The sequence below is a fragment of the Dufourea novaeangliae genome, unplaced genomic scaffold, assembly GCF_001272555.1.
Source record: "Dufourea novaeangliae isolate 0120121106 unplaced genomic scaffold, ASM127255v1 scaffold186, whole genome shotgun sequence".
NCBI classification, from domain to species: domain Eukaryota; kingdom Metazoa; phylum Arthropoda; class Insecta; order Hymenoptera; family Halictidae; genus Dufourea; species Dufourea novaeangliae.
The window spans coordinates 70,082-88,565 of NW_015374063.1; the positions used below are offsets into that span (position 1 = coordinate 70,082).

Consider the following 18,484-nt stretch of genomic DNA (forward strand, 5'->3'; position numbering starts at 1 on the left):
TATGATGTGAATTCATCGAATGTCCTATATACATATGTATAAAGACGACGTAATCTTTATTGAGAACATATTGGGAATTTATAATAAGAACAAACTCTTTACAATAACGAAATATTTACTGTATGAAGGTATTACATAGAAGATACTATTTTAAGGGTTCTGATTGTTGTGTGTTCACTGTGTGAGTTCTATGACATCTGTTTACGCATCTGTAAATCGAGGTGATAAAACGATTCGCAATACGCACACACCTGGTATACAGTTATTATACATAGCAAACGCAGAATGGGCCGAATTCTTTTTTTTTTGACGGGGAGAAAGCCTTGAAAAGGCGATACCGTCTCCGCTGGGGGCGGAGATGGACTGTGCGAGATTACACTACGCTAAAAACCCCTCGGTGACCCTCCCGGGCGTAAGGGCCTGCCACGGGAACACCGACGCACATATCCGCGACCGGGACCGCCCATGCTCCTCCCCCAACGGGGAAAGAACTCTCCTCAGAAGGGGGGGTGGTATTCCACCCCCCCCCCGCCCAGAGACGGCTTTTAATCCGTCCTGCCTCCTCCATCTTACAGTGCCGAAGGGTCACCTCTCAACACTGTCCTTCTTTGGGCTGGTCGCGACAGGGATGGTACCCCCAGTACCACCACCTCAGCCTAGCAGCCCCGCGAGCAGCGCGAGGGGTCACCGCAGCAGTGACCCCATGAACTCGCATGCCCACAGGGCGAACGGGCCGAACTCTTACAGTATTGCGTTACTGCACAAATTTTTTTTGTCAATTTCTTTTCAACAAAATGTAATGCTTTTTGTCATAAATATTTATTAATACATAATTATTTTTTAGTAAAATAGTGGAATTTCTTCCTCGCGTAACAAATAGAACTTCTGTAGCAACTTTACGTCGATACTAAAATTCATTATAATAGCATAGCAATAAAACACTTAAAACATGATTATAAAGTTAATGGAAGTTTCAGTGCTTCTTCCTGCCTTATATTACTACAATAATTCTAAAACTATGACAAAGGGCTCGTATAAGAATGGATATTTAAATTATATGAAAAGGCACACGCTTACTCACAATTCAAGATAAAGACACCTTTAATTACGCTTTCATGGAAACGTTTTCAATTGTTCGCATGATTGCTTTCTAAACAGTGAACGTGACTAGATTTACACAGAATGTAGTAGAAGATTTTTAAAAATCTATTACTTTGCCTTTAACAGTCTAATTTATACAGAACAATTCATTGGCAACTTTCTTCGTGAGTTTCTGCGTGACAAATGTTAAAAAATGAATAATTAATTTTTAATCGTCTCGTAATACTTACACATTAAACAGACATCAACAGATCTGTGAATGTTATTAGGTTATAATACGTTACAAATTTTTTTCATTCATGATTTTAGCAACAATCGACTAGAGAATAATTGTTTACGTCGTGAACTTACCAGGGTACATTAATTTTCCAGATGTACAGAAAAACTAATTAAAGCCTAAATGAACAGTAAAAAATACTCTCACGGAATTGTCTAATTCAGAGTTGCATGACTTTTTCAAGTTAAATTCAATAAATAATAATGAGGTGAAAATGTTACTAGATTAATTGAAATAAAATTCGAATTAGAATTTTCGTTCCTGTTACACCGAAATTAAAATCGATATGTGGTAATAGCTTCTCTGAAATTCAATAAACGTTCAAAAATCAGCTATATTCTTTTTACTTTATAAGAATAATTTTAAAAATTCTATAACATAAATTCTACCAACCATTTACTTTTCCTGGTGAACGGGTACACTACGGGTTCCTTGAAACCGTTAAACGTAGAAGAGATGGCAATGCTGTACGCGCCCATATCCCTCCATATCAGCCAATTACCGATTTCGAGGTCTGGCAGTGACACGCTCTTTAGTATACAGTCAAACGAGTCACATGTTGGGCCCCAAACCCATGACAAAAATTTTTCATCACTCGCTGGCTGGAACAGTATAAAATGTTTCATACTAAAGACACTACTATTTAAAATGTAAGACGGTATTACATAGCTGAAAGAACATTTTAGTGGGACGTTGTTTTCAAGAAATGTTTCTCCTTCATATGTATGTATAAGAAAAATACATTCTTCGAAGAAATTTATTTATAAACGAATATTTGATTCGAATTATACGATTATTCAGTTTCTTTTGACAAGAAATAATTCGTTGGACTCTTCTGAACAAAATGATGTAAATTGTTGTTACTATAATAGTTATTATTTTGATTATATTTTTGAATTTATTTAAAAGCTAAGGGTCTAGGAGAAAATTAACCATATCACGCGATAGAGCAGACCTTTTTGCGGAGGAAGGTGTCAAGAAAAGTTACAAAATCCGTTTTATTTTCAATAGAGAAGCGAAATAGTTCGGCAAAACACGCGGCGGTGACAGTGGAACGAAAGTAGCTGCCAGAGTTTTTACTCTCAGATAGTCATTAAAACGTCATAGAGATTCGTCCGTGCTCGTCTGACCTACAGTTTGTTTTGAACTAAGCGTAATTAAATCAAAATTCAATCAAAATGTAATTACATTGTTGATTTCGTTTTCACACCAATTTTTCTTGCCGGACATTATATTTCTCGCGCGACAGTTCTCACAGAAGTACAAAATTATTTTGTTCTCGGCGAGCGACTGTCGGATAGAATATTATTGACTGCCGCAAGTTGCTCTCGAGAGTATTTCTCGTGAGCGAATCGCTCAACTGTATGTCCACTATCTGTGTTTATTGTATGTCGTAAAGGCAGCCATCCATTTGATAGTATCTCGCGTGTGTTGCCCTCGAGAGTACTGTCACGACATACAGCAAACACAGTTGACATACAGTTAAGCGATGCTCTCGGACAGTAATTCTCAGAGGTGTATCCACATTATCCACTCGCTTTTTGTATGTCGTGACAGTACTCTCGAGCGTAACTCGTGCGAGATACTCTCAAATGGACGGCTGTAGCGTTGAACAGATACCGCCAAGGTATCAATACTTTCACTCATTGCTAGTATTGTATGAAGGTATCGATACTTACTCAGTACCGAAACAAAGATATCGATTAATGTACTCGTATGTACTTGTATCGAGTCATCCCTAGACGGCAGCCTTTACGCTGAGTGGCAGGCAAGGCGACCGCCGTCATTGAGTACCACTGACGCCACCGCGTGTTTTGCTGACCTATTTCGGTTCTCTAGTGAAAACAAAATAGATTTTGTAAGTTTCCTTGGCAGTTTCCTCGACAGGGTCGTCTCTGTCGTGTGATATGGTTAGATTTTCTGCTAGATCATTAGTTTTTGAAATAAAGTGAAAAATATCAGCAAAAATTGATCCGTTTTGGGTGTCCATTTCACTTTGAACATTAGTTAAACATTTAGATATCTATAATACAACATTTTGTTCGGAAAAGTCCACAGAATTATTTCGTGTCAAAAGAAACTGAATAACCATTACTATAAAAGCATAACACAGTTCCAAAATTGAAAATTTACAATTTTCTTGAAAATTCATTTTTTCAAGAATCCGACGTGCTGAGTAGAAACGGTTTGCAGATTCATATTCAGACCATAAAGATCTATCACAAACATCGGCCGAAAATAGCAAAACTTTTTACATGTTGAACAGTGTTATTAACCCGTCGAAATCTGTTACGTGTACTATTAAGTAATCCACTAATTCTTTTTAATAGGTTGGTAACATTGTTTACATATAAAACATCTTTCTACCCTTTTCTTCTTTTAAAATGACTGTTGCCGCTGAAGGTCGAGGTAAAGTATCACTGAGTTGGCATAGACTTCTGAGTTCCTCCAGAAAAAATTACTGAATTTGATAAAACATAGTGAATTACTTATTTGTACATCTACTACTTTAGATGAATATCCATTTAGAATATACAGTCTAATCATTATGTTTGGGAAATTGTGCTAGTACCTTGTCCAACGTGATTGGAATTCTAGCTCTCACGCCCAGTAGCTCTTCTATAAATGAAGTGTACACACCGCAACCTACGTAGTACATTCTGATCAATTTCTCTTCCCGAGAGAGTATCTTTTTCGTGTGTATGTACGACGCTAAAGTAAATGCCGATGTCACGTAATATTGTCCTGGTTCGCTGATAATCTTGATACTTGGATCAACGTCCTGAATCGCGTCATTGATTACACTGGCAAACTAAGTACAAAGAGATGAAAAGATAAACATCATAATATTTAACATTATGAAACATAAATACAGGTGTTTTCCAAAAAGTTAAATACGATGAATGAAACAATACAAACGAGAAAAAATAAATAATTTTTTATACTTTATTTTCAGTCCAGTAAGTATGTTTCTACAGGGTGTAACATAAATGTTGTCCGACCCGGAAATGGGGCACTGGGGGGGGGGGGGGAATTAGAACAACTTGTACTGTAATCGTAAGCTTCGTTACCAAGATATTAACGAAAAACCGCGACCAATCAGAGCGCGAGCTTGCCAGCCGAGTTCCCACGCTAGCGGTGGCTACGCGCTACGCTCGTACTACGAAGCTCCGAACAAGTAGGTCACCATGCATCGCAGGAAACCGCGTATAATAATAGCAAATAAACAAGACGTAACAAATAAAATCATACCTTTTATCATCTGTCGTTTGTTATTTAAAGAGATTAATGAATGAAACGTAAATGTAGGCAAATTATGTGTAACGTAAAAAGACGAATGCACATTTACATTTTTGTAAATTCCTTTTTACGAGTTTGTAAATTTCCTTTTTAAATAACGTGTGAACGAGAAGGTAATGTAACAGAGAATAAACGAGAAGTGATCGTAATTTGGTATTGGTATAAAAATTCGTAGTTTAATAACTGTCAACAACGTTACTGATAATGAATAAGTTTCTTCAAAAAGCCCGAAGAAAAAGTTAGGTACAGAAACTTGCAGAATTATCGCCGGAAATAAGCCACAGCTTGCATTAAATTAAGAAAATAATAATCAGCAATAAATTGATCAGAACTCACCCTTTCGGAAATTCACCTGCAGTTTGCAAACCTGTGTCACTAGGTCACTGAACCGATCCTGGTCATCGACTGCCGAAACGGTTTATGGCAGGGTATCGCCCAGATAGCAAGTGATCGCAGGTGATCGCAGGTATATCTCACCAGCCGAAATTAAGGGTTGTAATGTCAAGTGCGTTCGGGATATTCGGTGAAACTGCACGACGGTTCGTTCGTTGCACTTCTGCAAAGCACGTGTTTTCCTAGAACGCTGGTTTCTTTTTACCTACATCTTGTTGCCGCGGTGGGAGTGACCTCACAATGTAACGATGGGAAACTACTTGGGGGTAGAGGAAGTCCTTTCGGAAAAATTCTGTCAGTCGGTTAGCAATCGGGCGACAGTGATGTTCAGTTCACGGGAGTATTACGCAATGTTCTGGTGGTATGTACAGAATAACGGATATGCGGCTGCTGATGTGCAAGTGTTTGGCTACGTAAAACATCTGATAAATTGAAAACAATCGGCCATTTCAGGGGTCACGAATTTTCCTAACGTAGGAACAACACGTTGGATTAAAAATACATTAAGTGATTGTGTCGGGTGATCAGTGTTAGTAGACGTGCAGTGTAGTGAATACGTATTCGGTGGAATATCCCGGACGCACTTGAGGTTGCAACCTTTAACTTCGGCTGGTGAGGTATACCTGCGATCACCTGGGAACTGGGCGATACCCTGCCATAAACCGTTTCGGCAGTCGATGACCAGAATCGGTTCAGTGACCTAGTGACACAGGTTTGCAAACTGCAGGTGAATTTCCGAAAGAGTGAGTTCTAATCAATTTATTGCTGATTATTTTTTTAATTTAACGCAAGCTATGATTTATTTCCGGCGATAATTCTGTAAGTGTCTATACCTAAATTTTTCTTCGGGCTTTTTGAAGAAACTTATTCATTATCAGTAACATTGTTGCCCGTTATTAAACTACGAATTTTTATACCAAGACCGAACTCCGATCACTTCTCGTTCATTCTCTGTTACATTACCTTTTCGTTCACACGTTATTTGAAAAGGTAATTTACAAATTCGTAAAAAGGAATTTACAAAAATGTAAGTGTGCATTCGTCTTTTTACGTTACACATAATTTGGCTGCATTTACGTTTCATTCAGTAATCTCTTTAAATAACAAACGACAGATGATAAAATGTATGATTTTATTTGTTACGTCTTTTTTATTTGCTATTATACGCAGATTCCTGCGATGCATGCTGACCTACTTGTTCGGAGCTTCGTAGTACAAGCATAGCGCGTAGCCACCGCTAGCGCAGGAACTCGGCTGGCAAACTCGCGCTCTGATTTGTCGCGGCTTTTCGTTAATATCTCGGTAACGAAGCCTCATTGAATCACTCAGATTACATTGTTGCTAAGGAAAAAGTTGTTCCAATTCACTCCCCGAGTGCCCCATTTCCGGGTCGGATAACATTTATGTTACAGCCTGTATATACAACTACTATAAAAACCAACTAACAAATGTTTACAAACAATATTTTCAGACTAGGTATCCGTTAATAAAAGAATAAATATTATTCTATAACAATTTAATGAAACTTATGAAATTGGTAGGTATATAAACTATATATGTAAGTTTGGTAAATTATAAAACGGTAAATTTAGTACATTACTTGCAGTAAATTTTTGCGAAATGATAGTTTACTCTATAGTTTATGATATAATACTAATGCAAATTATAATTATCTTTATCTTTAACATTGAATAAATATATAAAATCTATTATACACATAGCATGTGCAAGGCAGACAAATCTGCAAGCACGATTATCTCGAAAACAAAAGCTTGTATAAACAAATTTCACTATACATTTTAATCTTATTTTTCCACATAAAAACTTCATTGTCAGTTGTACCACCTGATGGATTTTCCGTACTTTTAAAACAAAACCCGCAAAACTTGGTGCATAATTCCGTCAAACAGCTCCGACATTCTCCCATGAATAAATTTTCGTGAATTTTGCGGTAGCCTTCCGTGAACAAATTTTTTGTCAGTCTATATGGAAATAAAAATTAAATAATCTCACTTGGTCCAATCGGGATCCAGTTTCCCCAGGAAACCCTCCCCCGATATCGATCAACTGGGCATCGTGACAACCAATCGTTCTAGCAATGTCGATCAATCTTTTGCATATCTCGATGCCTCTTCCGTAAGCGGCCGCCTCGCCGCAGGGACTTCCCACGTGAAAGCTGAATCCGTGCAATGTCAAACCGAGATCTTTCGTTAGGTGTATCAAGCGAACAGCTTCATCGCCCGGATCACAACCGTATTTCGTTCCGAGACACACCATCGAGATGACAGCGTCGCATCGAATGCGAATCACTATTCTGATAAATATTCATGACAGGCGAAAAACATGTTTAATCTATTGAAACAAAAACAAGGAAACCTACTTTGCTTCTGGAAAATACTTTTTGATTTTCATCAGTTCCGTCTCACTGTCCACGGTCATTTTCTCGACGTTCACTTTCCTCGAGAACCTTATGTGCGTGGGCAGCTTCGTTGGATTCGCGAAAATGATTCGTTCCGCGGATACACCATGCGACATCACTTCCCTTATTTCTTGCTGTTTCGAACAGTTCAATTACATTTGTTTATCGGCGACAGAATAGTTAGCGGAACGCTGTCAGGTCAACTGACGATAGTAAAGACTTCAATACCTCAGAGGCGCAATCGAAACCGCAATTCAAGGCAGCCAGTGTCTTAATAACCATGGGGTACGGGTTGCATTTGACAGCTGCAATTGAATTTATACAAGGGTGTTAATAAATTGGACATTTAAGGGGATATTGTATTGTGGCATTCGATTTTGTTAAATTTTTTCAGGAATTTCTGTTAAGGGCGTTTGTTTTGTATGTTTATTATATGTATATCATAACGAAATAAAGATGACATTGCAGCCCATGAAATTTAACCACCACGAAAAAAATTGCTCGATTGGTTACCATAATTCTGGTCGTTCTGTTCATTTGAAATAACAACAAAAACTAAAAAGATTCTTAAATTATTCGGATATTGCTATCGCAAATGCCAGATTTGAAATGTTCAAAATTTGGAAAATGGCTGCAATTTGAAAATGAATTATCGATTTTTGCGATTTTTTTTTGTCTTTTTCGGGATGTGAAATTAAAGAAGAAAACTATTTTGGCTCAGTTCTGGTATAGACGAACTGCTAAAGATGTGTGCACAAAGTGGGCATCGGACAAATAGAATTTGAAATATCGTGGTAACCATTTTCCAAATAATGGTTTTGAGAAAAACTTTTACGACTTCACTCTCAAGTATTACTTTATTGTTAATATGATTCCAGATACAAAAGGCATTCAATTCATATGACAAGTATTACAATTTATTCTAAAGCTGAAATGTTAATACCAGCGAAGCTGTATTTCACGTCGACTCAAAGGAAACAAACAACACACATACATGCAAGGAGTTAAGGGGGGAGATCCGCAACGGCGAAGTGACTGGGTGCATGGCGTGCAAATCTGGAAGTTCAGTGATCGAATCCCAGTTGAAGAGAAAGTATTTTATTCATTTCTTGTTCTTGCCCGCGAGCGCGCGAGTTTTGGGATCATTGCCGCAGTGACTCCTCGCGCCGCCCCCGGGGCAGCCATGGCCGAGGGGTGGTACTGGGGGTACCATCCCTGTCGCGGTCGGCCCACACGGAGACAGCGTCGAGTGAGGCTCCCTCGACTTTATTAATAGAGCGTTTCATCCATAGTGTCGAATTACATTTTCATCTTTCATCTGTATCTTTATTTGAAAGCTTTGAAAAAAATATCAAATACCTTTTTCCAGCTAGAATAATAGTCCAGTCGAATTAGACTTTCAACAAAAAGTAATTCTGATTAGCTATTTGTTTGTATAAAATGGTTTGGGAGGTCATTAGAAATGAAATGTATACGTATGACATACTAGTTAGTAGATCGAATTCTATTCAACACTGTTCGTAACAGAATAATAAAAAAATTCTATTTAACAAATTTATATTATACATTTTATTTACTATTAAATCAAATTAAAATAATGTTACATAAAAGTTAAAAATACCACGAGGTTTACTAAGTTTATACATAAAGTTTAAAAAATTGCATAAAAATTAAAACATACTGCATAAAAGTTAGTAATGAAAATGGGAAAAGGAATATAAAAGGAAACAGTTGATTAAATTAAAGTATTTTATTCATAAGCATATTAGTAGAATGTATGTGTGGGGTGAGAAATAAAATAGGGATCGATGACCATGCTTCCGTGCCCCGTGCTCGGAGGGTTAAACAACACTCGTGACCCTTGAAATCTTGTAACTCCTTTTTTTTTTTTTTTTTTTCGCGGGGGAAATGCATTATGCACACCTCGGAGTCCTGGGGTGGGACTCCGAGGTAGTGTGGGACTCTCACCCACTAAAACCCCCGCGGCGGCCACCACCGCGCCTAAGTCTTGTAACTCCTATTATAGGAGTCCTACTATATGTATATCATTGGAAAAGTGAAAATGCTGCCGTCAGTATCAGGTACTATTGATTGCATTTTAGAATTGCCTAATAAAGTTTTCCAGTACAACGTTTCCTTCACGTAGGGAAGGAAAAGTTAAATAAGTTTTCCAGTACAACGTTTCCTTCACGTAGGGAAGGAAAACTTTATTAGGCAATTCTAAAATGCAATCAATAGTACCTGATACTGACGGCAGCATTTTCACTTTTCCAACTGATTCAAGTTTGCTTTCAGAATAACTCTCTTCTCAAAGTTACTGTCGGAAAGTCTGTTACACTTCGGTGAATTGGTGATCGTCGCATATGAAAACAATCTTTCTACTGATGCAGACGACGGCAGTGGTGTATTATATTTAAAAAAGATTTTCTTCACTTCCGGGTACTTTTCTAAAATTTTCCAATCTTTATCTCTTTCTTCCAAGAAATGTAGCATCTGTAAAACAAAATTTTTTAAAATTAATAACATACATACTGCATTATATTAACTTGACAAAAATACATGTATTTACCAATTAGGTAACAATTTACTGACCTGCAATGATGCTTTTGATGTGTAGTCTATAATTTGATCCGTTGGATTGTCATCGAAATAAAAAAAATCATCATGTGTTGATGATGTTGTGGCTGTGGGCATGGCTGTGACCGAAGAGTTGTTGTTTTTTAGTTCCTGTGTGATCGTTTTCTTGAACAGTTCCATGAGTTCATCACGATAAAATTCTTCTATACACGGGAACCACCGGTTTTTAAATTGCGGATGTGTCAATGCCGCAAGTGCAACATTATTTGCCTCCGGTGTATTGAAATTGAAATAATTTGTAAATCTATTTTCTAAACTAGCAAGGAGGCATGCACTCAGAGACCCACAAAATGTCCACGTGTGTTCTGTTAAATCTTTCAACGTTCGTTGAAGAGACAATAGACAAGGTAGTAATATCCCGTAAAAGATATCGTTTTCTCCTTGCAAAATATCTATTGCTCTTGCTATCGGTGACGTACATCTTGAATGTTCTTTTATGTATAGGAAGTCATTTTCTCTTAATATATTTTTGATTCCCAAAACTCTTGCTACTTCAATAATTTTGTTTTCATTTTCCATTATTTGTGTTAGGGAATCATAGAAGGAATTCCACGTAGTCTCGCAAGGTCTTTTTAAGGTGTGGCCAATAATCCTCTCTATTTCTTCAGCTGATTTTGGCCTCATAGCGGCCTTCCACAAAATATTGCACTTTTCCATGACTCCCGTGTGAATCGCTGATAGCAAATCATTTCCGCGGATCGTTTGCATCATATCCGTCGTTACGCACAAACTTAAGGTATGTGCCGCACATCGAATGTGTCGGGGCAATACAAAATCTATGAGTATCCTGTTGGTATTTTCTTCTTGTTCTCTTTCTTCTTCTTCTTCTTCTTCTTCTTCTTCTTCTTCTTCTTCTTCTTCTTCTTCTTCTTCTTCTGTCGATGAACTCGATGAATCCGATGAATTGCCCTCTTCATCTTCTATTGTAATACAAGATTCATTTATGCCAAATAGTTTAAATGCTTTAACAAAGTTACTAGCGTTATCTGTGATAGTAGCCACGATTTTATCAGTTGTCAGGCCAAATTCTCCGTGAATTGTCTTCAACATATCCGTTATCTTATCGAATGAATGGACACCCGCGAAGCGACGACATGCAAGTGCCGCTGATTTCCTCTCATACTTTGAGGAAATCCAATGTACTGTTACACCGAAGAAACTTCTTCTTCGTGCAGAAAATATATCTGCCGTGGTGCAAACATATGAAACTGTTTTCAAGTGTTGTTTAATTTGATAAATATTTTTCAAAAACAGGTTGTTCATTACTCGTCCTACTGTGCGTCGGCTTATATTGGTCACTTTTTCCGAATGTCCTAGGTTCTTAAACATTTGGCGAAAATAAATGTCTTCCACTGATTTTAGGGGAATCATTGCACTGATCACATATTTCGTCACGTCCAGTTCAAATTGATCGCGGTCGGTCCTCTTCTCTTCTTTTCGGACACGTGTAGAGTCTTCTACGTTTATGCGTTGTCTCCTATTTTGCAGTTCGGCATTATATTGTTCAAATTCTGTAAGATGTTTCCGCTTGAGGTGTGAGCGAAAATTTGACGACGAGGTCAAATGCTCCTTTATTTCTTTGTTATTGGGTAAACAAATTTGGCACAAGCCAATAACACTTTTATCCTGACGCACAGAAACTTTAAAATACTTTCCATTTAAAATACCTGGCAATTGTTCATTTGCCAAAACAGGTCCTTCTTCGATTGCTGAATCACCTTGGTACGTATCCATTATGAGGGGTAACAATAAGAAAATACAACACAGAAAAGTTTTTCAGACTAACGGGAATCGCAGGTCAGAGTTTACTCACGACGCGAAGCTCACTGAAGTCACTTAAAAACTGGCTGACTAGCATTTCTTGCGTTTAGGATGAAGGCGGTTGCTAAAAATATTGTCCACTGATTGGTTACCCTGAAGGAGGAGAAATCTGTTGGATTTTCCAATACGTCATGGAAAAGTAAAACCTCCCCTCAGGGTAACGTGTACATTTGCAAACCATTAAGTTGGTTACTAAGCGCGTACTCGAAGGGTACAGGTTTATGACCCTTTTGTTCCGAATTCTGCTAGTACCGCGCGGACGAAAACGGCTGTCGACCAAATGTCGAACCTTCTGACAACGAGATTAAAAAAGGGAAATAACTGTATACAATGAGTAAAAGAAAGTTTTGTTCGATAGCAATAGCCGCTGTGACCGTGCAGAAAAAATATAAAATTAGGGAAGTTATTTCTAAAGGTCTTTCGTACGTATAAGATTCTTAAATTAATATCTTCCAAGCTTTCATTTCACTGTACGTAACATATTAATGTAATGGATTTAAAATAAAGGTAACATCTAATTGTAAGAATAATTTTTGTATATATAAGAGAATATGTATTTGTGTAATATAAAATTTAAATATTAAAGAGGAATAAATACATCAACCATTTTTGTAAAATGCTTCTTAAATTAATATTTTCGAACCTTTCATTTTACTGGCAATTTACAAAATGAAATTATACAATAATTAAAAATAAAAAGTAAAACCGTCGCATCAGGATCCGAACGGGGTTTCGGACGGGGTTTCGGACGAGGTCTTCATCATGAGCGCGTGAGAGAAATCATGCAGCTCTCCGCGTTTAGGACGTAAACTTTAGGTTGCTTGGGATTTGGGATTTTTGACCTGGCTTGGGCCACTCGACCGTCGCGTCGTAAACGTGTGACGTAGGACTTTTGCCGAGGCACCCGAAGCAGAGCGCACAGAACAGAGGTAGAAAACGCTTGTGTTGGGGTGTCGCCGAGTAGGACGTAGTGGGGGCAGAGGTCACACGGACAGGCTAGAATATGCTTGTGTAGAATACCCTTGGCCCAAAGCTATTTTGAGGCTTTACTCGAAGTTTTCGGATAAAGTTAAAAGTGAAAGATGAAAGTAACGGCAACGCTATAAGTGAAACGCCATGATTACAAAAAGTAACTTTTACTCATCGGATAATTCTCGTTGAATAAAGTTATTTAATCGACGCTCGTCGATAAAGTTACGTTTTTTATTCAAGCTTTGAGTAACGATAAAAGATAAAGTATCTTTTATTCAAATAGTTATTTAAATAATTTTTTAACTAGTTAATGCCCATCTCTGACGTATGTGACTCGTAAATATTGTTAAAAAAATTCGAAACTATGTGAAAAACATGTTTTTCGCATGCAGAAGAAAATATAATGATTTTAGGGAAAAAAGGTTCAAATAAAAAACGCGAGTATTTTTACTACCTAAAAACTTAGATATAGTACGTTAACATCGGTGCAGATGTTCAGTTGCAAAAGAATTAAAACTGTCGAAATAGACCCTTTTACAAGTCGTCATTTTTTATTCTTTTGAATTACCGTATAGACTATTCAATAACTGAAACTTGGCTACAAATTTTAAAACAAAATATTTTACTCTAAATCAATCAGTAGTCGCGACAATTTGTTTTTCTTTGAAAAATCACTGTAACATCAATTGTTAACATTAAGAGTTGAAATTTAGACGAATTGTGGGGAAAGAATTAAATTATCTGTTCCTTAATTTTTAGAATAATCCATTCAGTGGCTTCTCTTATCAAGATCACGGAGATCCAGTATGCAAACGGAGGGCACGCGGCGGGAGCGGATTGGGGAGAGCCCGCTACGCGACAAGCTCGTGGTGCCTGAAATTGATCTCGCCCGTTTTATCTAGCAGATCCGGAAAAATTGAGGTTTTCTGTGCGACAAGTTAATGTAGAGAGATGATTTTTTTTTAAATTGGGGTACCTTGACGAGATATTAACAAATAGCATGACCAATTCTCTAAAAAGTTAGTTAAAACGTTAGTTAAATTGATCCATTTTGTGTATTAAGCATAAATTATAAAACAGAGACAAATCTGAAAACTGCACATGTTTCAAATTGAAAGAACAAAACTTCTTTTATACGACTTACATTTCTAAGTCCCATGTATATTTAACACTTAATAATTATAATATTAAGATATATAATCTCTTATAATTGAAAACTTCGAATAAACATTCAAATAACTTTTGCCAGCACGAATAAACGCGCTGCCATAAATAGAGCGTTGACGTAAAAACCAGCGACCGTCCATCGACATACAATGTATGCAGGTAAGAAATCATGCAAAGTGCATGAATCTTGAATCATCAGTGAAAATTTAAACTGTCACATTTTTCAATACATTTTTATGAACATGTCACGAATGAATTGTGGATTCTCCCGGCGAAAATGAGTTCAAACTCGAGTGTAATCGAATAATTTGTATTCATACACAATGCAGCGATAAAAATGATATTGAAAATAGCTCGACTGATGCGTTTGCGCTCATTTTCATCGGGAGAATCTCTTCAATTCATTCGTGACACTTTCATTAAAATATATTGAAAAATGTAAAAGTTTAAATTTTCACTTATGCATGAATCCTTACCTGCTTACATTATGTACATTATGTTACATTATGTAATGCTCAATTGTTTAAGACGTTGGTAACTAAAGTAACCGAGAGGAATATGTGCAAACAGGACTGTATACATATGTATACAGAACCGTGAGAGGAAAGTTTTTGTTTCAAACAAAAGAAAAATTGTCTCTGCTAAAATCGAGGGTTTCCAGTAACCGTTTGCTAATTGATTTCGTGAAACAAGGTTGCAGTTCTTCCAACAATAGAAACACCGCTAGTATATTTTTTGTGGACGCCGAAATTTCTGCGGAAATTACAGAAATTGATGTGATATTAACACTAGGTTTACGGGACGCGTCATTTTGACGCATTTCGAATGCTTTTTAACCTCGAAATTCTCTATGTGGTACACCTATCTCTATAGCTATGCATTAATTTCAGAGATCATAAATTGTGTATTATATAAAATAAGTTGTTTTTTAAAGAAAATCTGCGGGTTTGTTGATGCGTGCCGTGGAGATACCTACACGATAAGTGCCCGTAAACCTAGTGTTAAGAAAAAGACTTCACACAATACTTCAAGTAATTTCTTCGCCTCATACAATAAATGTGACTAAATTTCAAGAATACACATTTGAGACGGCCAAATATTGTGTTCAGAAGTATGGTTGGTACTACATGCCAGCCTCTGTACATAAGCTGTTAATTGATGGAGCTGACATAGTAGAAACTGCATTGCTACCAATATGATAACTGTCTGAAGAGGTACATGACTCAAGACATAAGGACTTCAAAAAATATAGGATTACAAGTAGTAGAAAAATGTCACGGATTGTTGCAATTACAAACGAAGATGTTTTCAACAAACTACTTCTAACATCAGATCCGTATATGTCCACATTAAGAATAAAATCGTCCACCAAGAATCATAAACAATTAGACCCTGAAGCTACGGAACTCATTATCAAAGGAAGGAACTATCGGAAATGACAATCTCACTTCAAACAGTAAAATTGGCTAAATTGCTCTCTGCCAGCCCATTTATGAAGCTTAAAAGATAATACTATCAATAATTGTTCATACAATATTTCCACAACTTATTCAGAGTAATAACTCGAAAAACACATGGCTCGACTTTTTTTACTTTTCTAACAAAGTTTCGATACGTATAAAATATCTCCAAACAAAAGAAAACCATTTAAAACGCGAGGGGAAAAGCAATTATGCATGAAAACTTTCCAAACCGTGAAGTTTTTGTAGACATTTACATCGAAGTTATTACTAAAAAGAACTAAATATAGTATACTTTCACATTTTATTTTTTCTTATTTTTTCATTTGTCAGGTATTAATAATAAATAATTATAAATATTACACTGAATATATCATTTTATAATTACGAATACTAATCATGTCGTAGTGAAGAGCTATTCTATCATTCCCCTTCCTCTATCATTCCCATAAATAAATTTTCTTTTAAAAACATTCTTTTGAGTGACAATAGTTTGTAATAGAAAGCCAAACAACTGTTATACGATTTTACAAAAAAAAATTTAACGGAATAATTTTATCATACACACATACCATAAAATGGAACAATTCGTGGCATCTGTGCGATCAAATTCTGATGTTTCTGCACCAAATTGGCGATATCCAGGATGAAGAAGGATTCCTCCTCGGGCTTTGTATCGATTATATTCCTTATTATGTCAACATCCTTCATCGTGTCTTCGTACACTTTTACTTCAACGGCACTTAAACAGGACATACTGATCGATCCGAACTGAACACAACACAGTCCTCTGAAACTGTACGTTGCTGAAAAACAAAAAGTCTGAATCAACGCACTAAACTAATCGGATATGTGTCCAATGATAAGGTAGCCTCGATCTATCTATCATCACGATTCTTTCTGAATTTGTTTTTCGATATGACACTTCAATCTCGGAGAGGATCAAAGAACTATGACGCTACCGGCTACAGTAGGTACCGTTGTCTAGAAAACTTATCTTATAGAACCTAACCCAGACCTGGAGACACTGATCAACGATAACAATGAAAATTATTTGTACTATTATAATTTGCACCTGCAGAGTTAACATCGTTAAAATCAAATACGAAAACGTAAAATTCTTTTATTACCATCCAACTAGTTGATATTTATGTATGAAACAATACAAAGTCTATAAATTAAAGTGTGTCTTGTCCAGGTGTACATAGACAGCACGTTGCATGAAATAATTGACAATGCGTAAGGTGGAAAATTTGTTCCTCTAAACTAAAGTAGAATTTCAATTTAACGAAATTTAGTGTAAAATATTGGGCACATGTGTATTTGAAAAAAAATGTTTATTAACCAAGCATGATTATTTATGAATGTGAGAAGTTGTAAAACGTTATACACAAAACAGCTGGTACCATTTTCGAATGTTTTTACGAAATGTTACAACACGATTGTTTATACTGAAAGCCAATAAAATTAGTACAAATATACAACAAGAAAATTACCTCCTTAAGATGATATAAATATGTATGTATATATATATACATACATAGAATATATATTCTATAGTCGTCAAAGTGGCTTGAACATTGGCGTTATATGCACTTTTATAGTACTGGTTTATCAGCTGATGTAATATACTAATTATTACTCATTAAGGGGGAATTCTCAAGTAAAACGCTTAAAATGACATAATTTTTAGAATTTTTTTTTAAAGAGACGGTAAAATGAAAATTGTTGAAACTCTTATTATATGTTTAGCAACATTTTTAGATACAACAAAATTTGACCGACCTTCTAAGGCCTCGGCGCCGGACTTCACAATTGGCGTGCAAGATTGCGCTTGCATTTCTTCACTGAAATAGAAATACAACATTGTGTTACTTTTATTAAAAGATTTCGTCGTCGGTAAACCTAAAAATTCAGTAAAAAATGCAAAATTGAAAAAATAACAGGACTTAGAAAGAAACTTTCGATTTTTACGGAAAAATTTTTGCTTTAATTTTGCAATAAAAATGATTTAATTTGAACAAAGTATTAAACAAGTAGGTTTACATAGAAGGAAATTTAGTAATCTACATGCATGTCAAAGGGCAATTCGATTGGTTGAATAGTTTATGCGTAATGTTGCACGCCAATTTGAAAAATGTGGTTTTGAGAAAAACGCGTTTAAAGTTTCAAGTACGGAAAAGTAACAAATTTCTTACACTCTCAGCACTTGTAGGCTAATGTGCTATTCTAGGCCCAAAAAGCAAACCTTCTACTTTCTTGTAAAAGCTTTGTTGTTCTATTTGTTGCTATCTACTAGCTCTTCTAGCTTCCTTTGAGCTACTTTTAGTACGCCGCTCCTGTCGTGTCACCCGTTGCGCATCTTGGTTTCCGGCGTAAACCTTACATTGAGGTCCACTTTTTAAGTTTAAGGTATTAAATGTTTTTAAAATAGCGTAATAGCCTTAATTAAAAATGCCGGCAGCAATATAAGCGGCAATTTCTATTATTTTCGAGCCGGAATGCAGGTGCTTAGGAGCCAAACGCCCTACTGTAGAATTGAAACTCTCATTGGCGTTCTGTGTATGGCCGCCTAAACACCTTTCTGAATGATCACTCCTCGACAAATCTTCATAAATTGGTAAGATATGTATAGGAGTAAACACGATGTCATCATTACTCGCAGTATACAATTTTCTTGGCAAAGCACTGTCGCCTAGAGGAGCACTATCTTTTTCACAAAATTGATTTCCTTGGAAACGCCTTTTACGGATTCGGGAAGAACGAGAACTATCCCCTTTACTGCCTTTTGGGTACATTTTGGCGCAGGAAAATTTCTAAATACACAGTACGAATTTCGGAGCACGACTGACTCGAGCAACGAAGCGACGCTCTTCTCAGTCAGGTATACAAATGCTTACAAATATGTATACACATCGATACAAATACGTAGGCATA

The 18,484-nt window shown here is 36.5% G+C and overlaps 1 protein-coding gene across 1 annotated transcript; it reads right to left on the bottom strand.

The window, feature by feature from the left end:
- Window positions 1-1,637: 1,637 nt before the first annotated feature.
- On the bottom strand, window positions 1,638-16,303 carry LOC107190291 (ornithine decarboxylase 1-like). Its single transcript, XM_015579080.1, has 7 exons — window positions 16,120-16,303; window positions 7,719-7,795; window positions 7,452-7,624; window positions 7,085-7,385; window positions 3,951-4,190; window positions 1,772-1,980; window positions 1,638-1,681 (listed from the first exon to the last, which is right to left on the bottom strand). Coding segments are annotated over exons 1-7 (1,185 nt in total). The 3' UTR covers window positions 1,638-1,680.
- Between the last annotated feature and the right edge of the window lie 2,181 nt (window positions 16,304-18,484).

Bases quoted from the DNA above. Each gene is read 5' to 3' on its own strand.
- LOC107190291 (XM_015579080.1), bottom strand. From the start codon at position 16,303: ATGTCCTGTTTAAGTGCCGTTGAAGTAAAAGTGTACGAAGACACGATG. The intron at 7,625-7,718 runs GTATTGAAGTCT...TGTTCGAAACAG, and splicing joins GTTTCGATTGCGCCTCTGAG to CAAGAAATAAGGGAAGTGAT. The intron at 7,386-7,451 runs GTAGGTTTCCTT...AATATTTATCAG, and splicing joins AAGTATTTTCCAGAAGCAAA to AATAGTGATTCGCATTCGAT.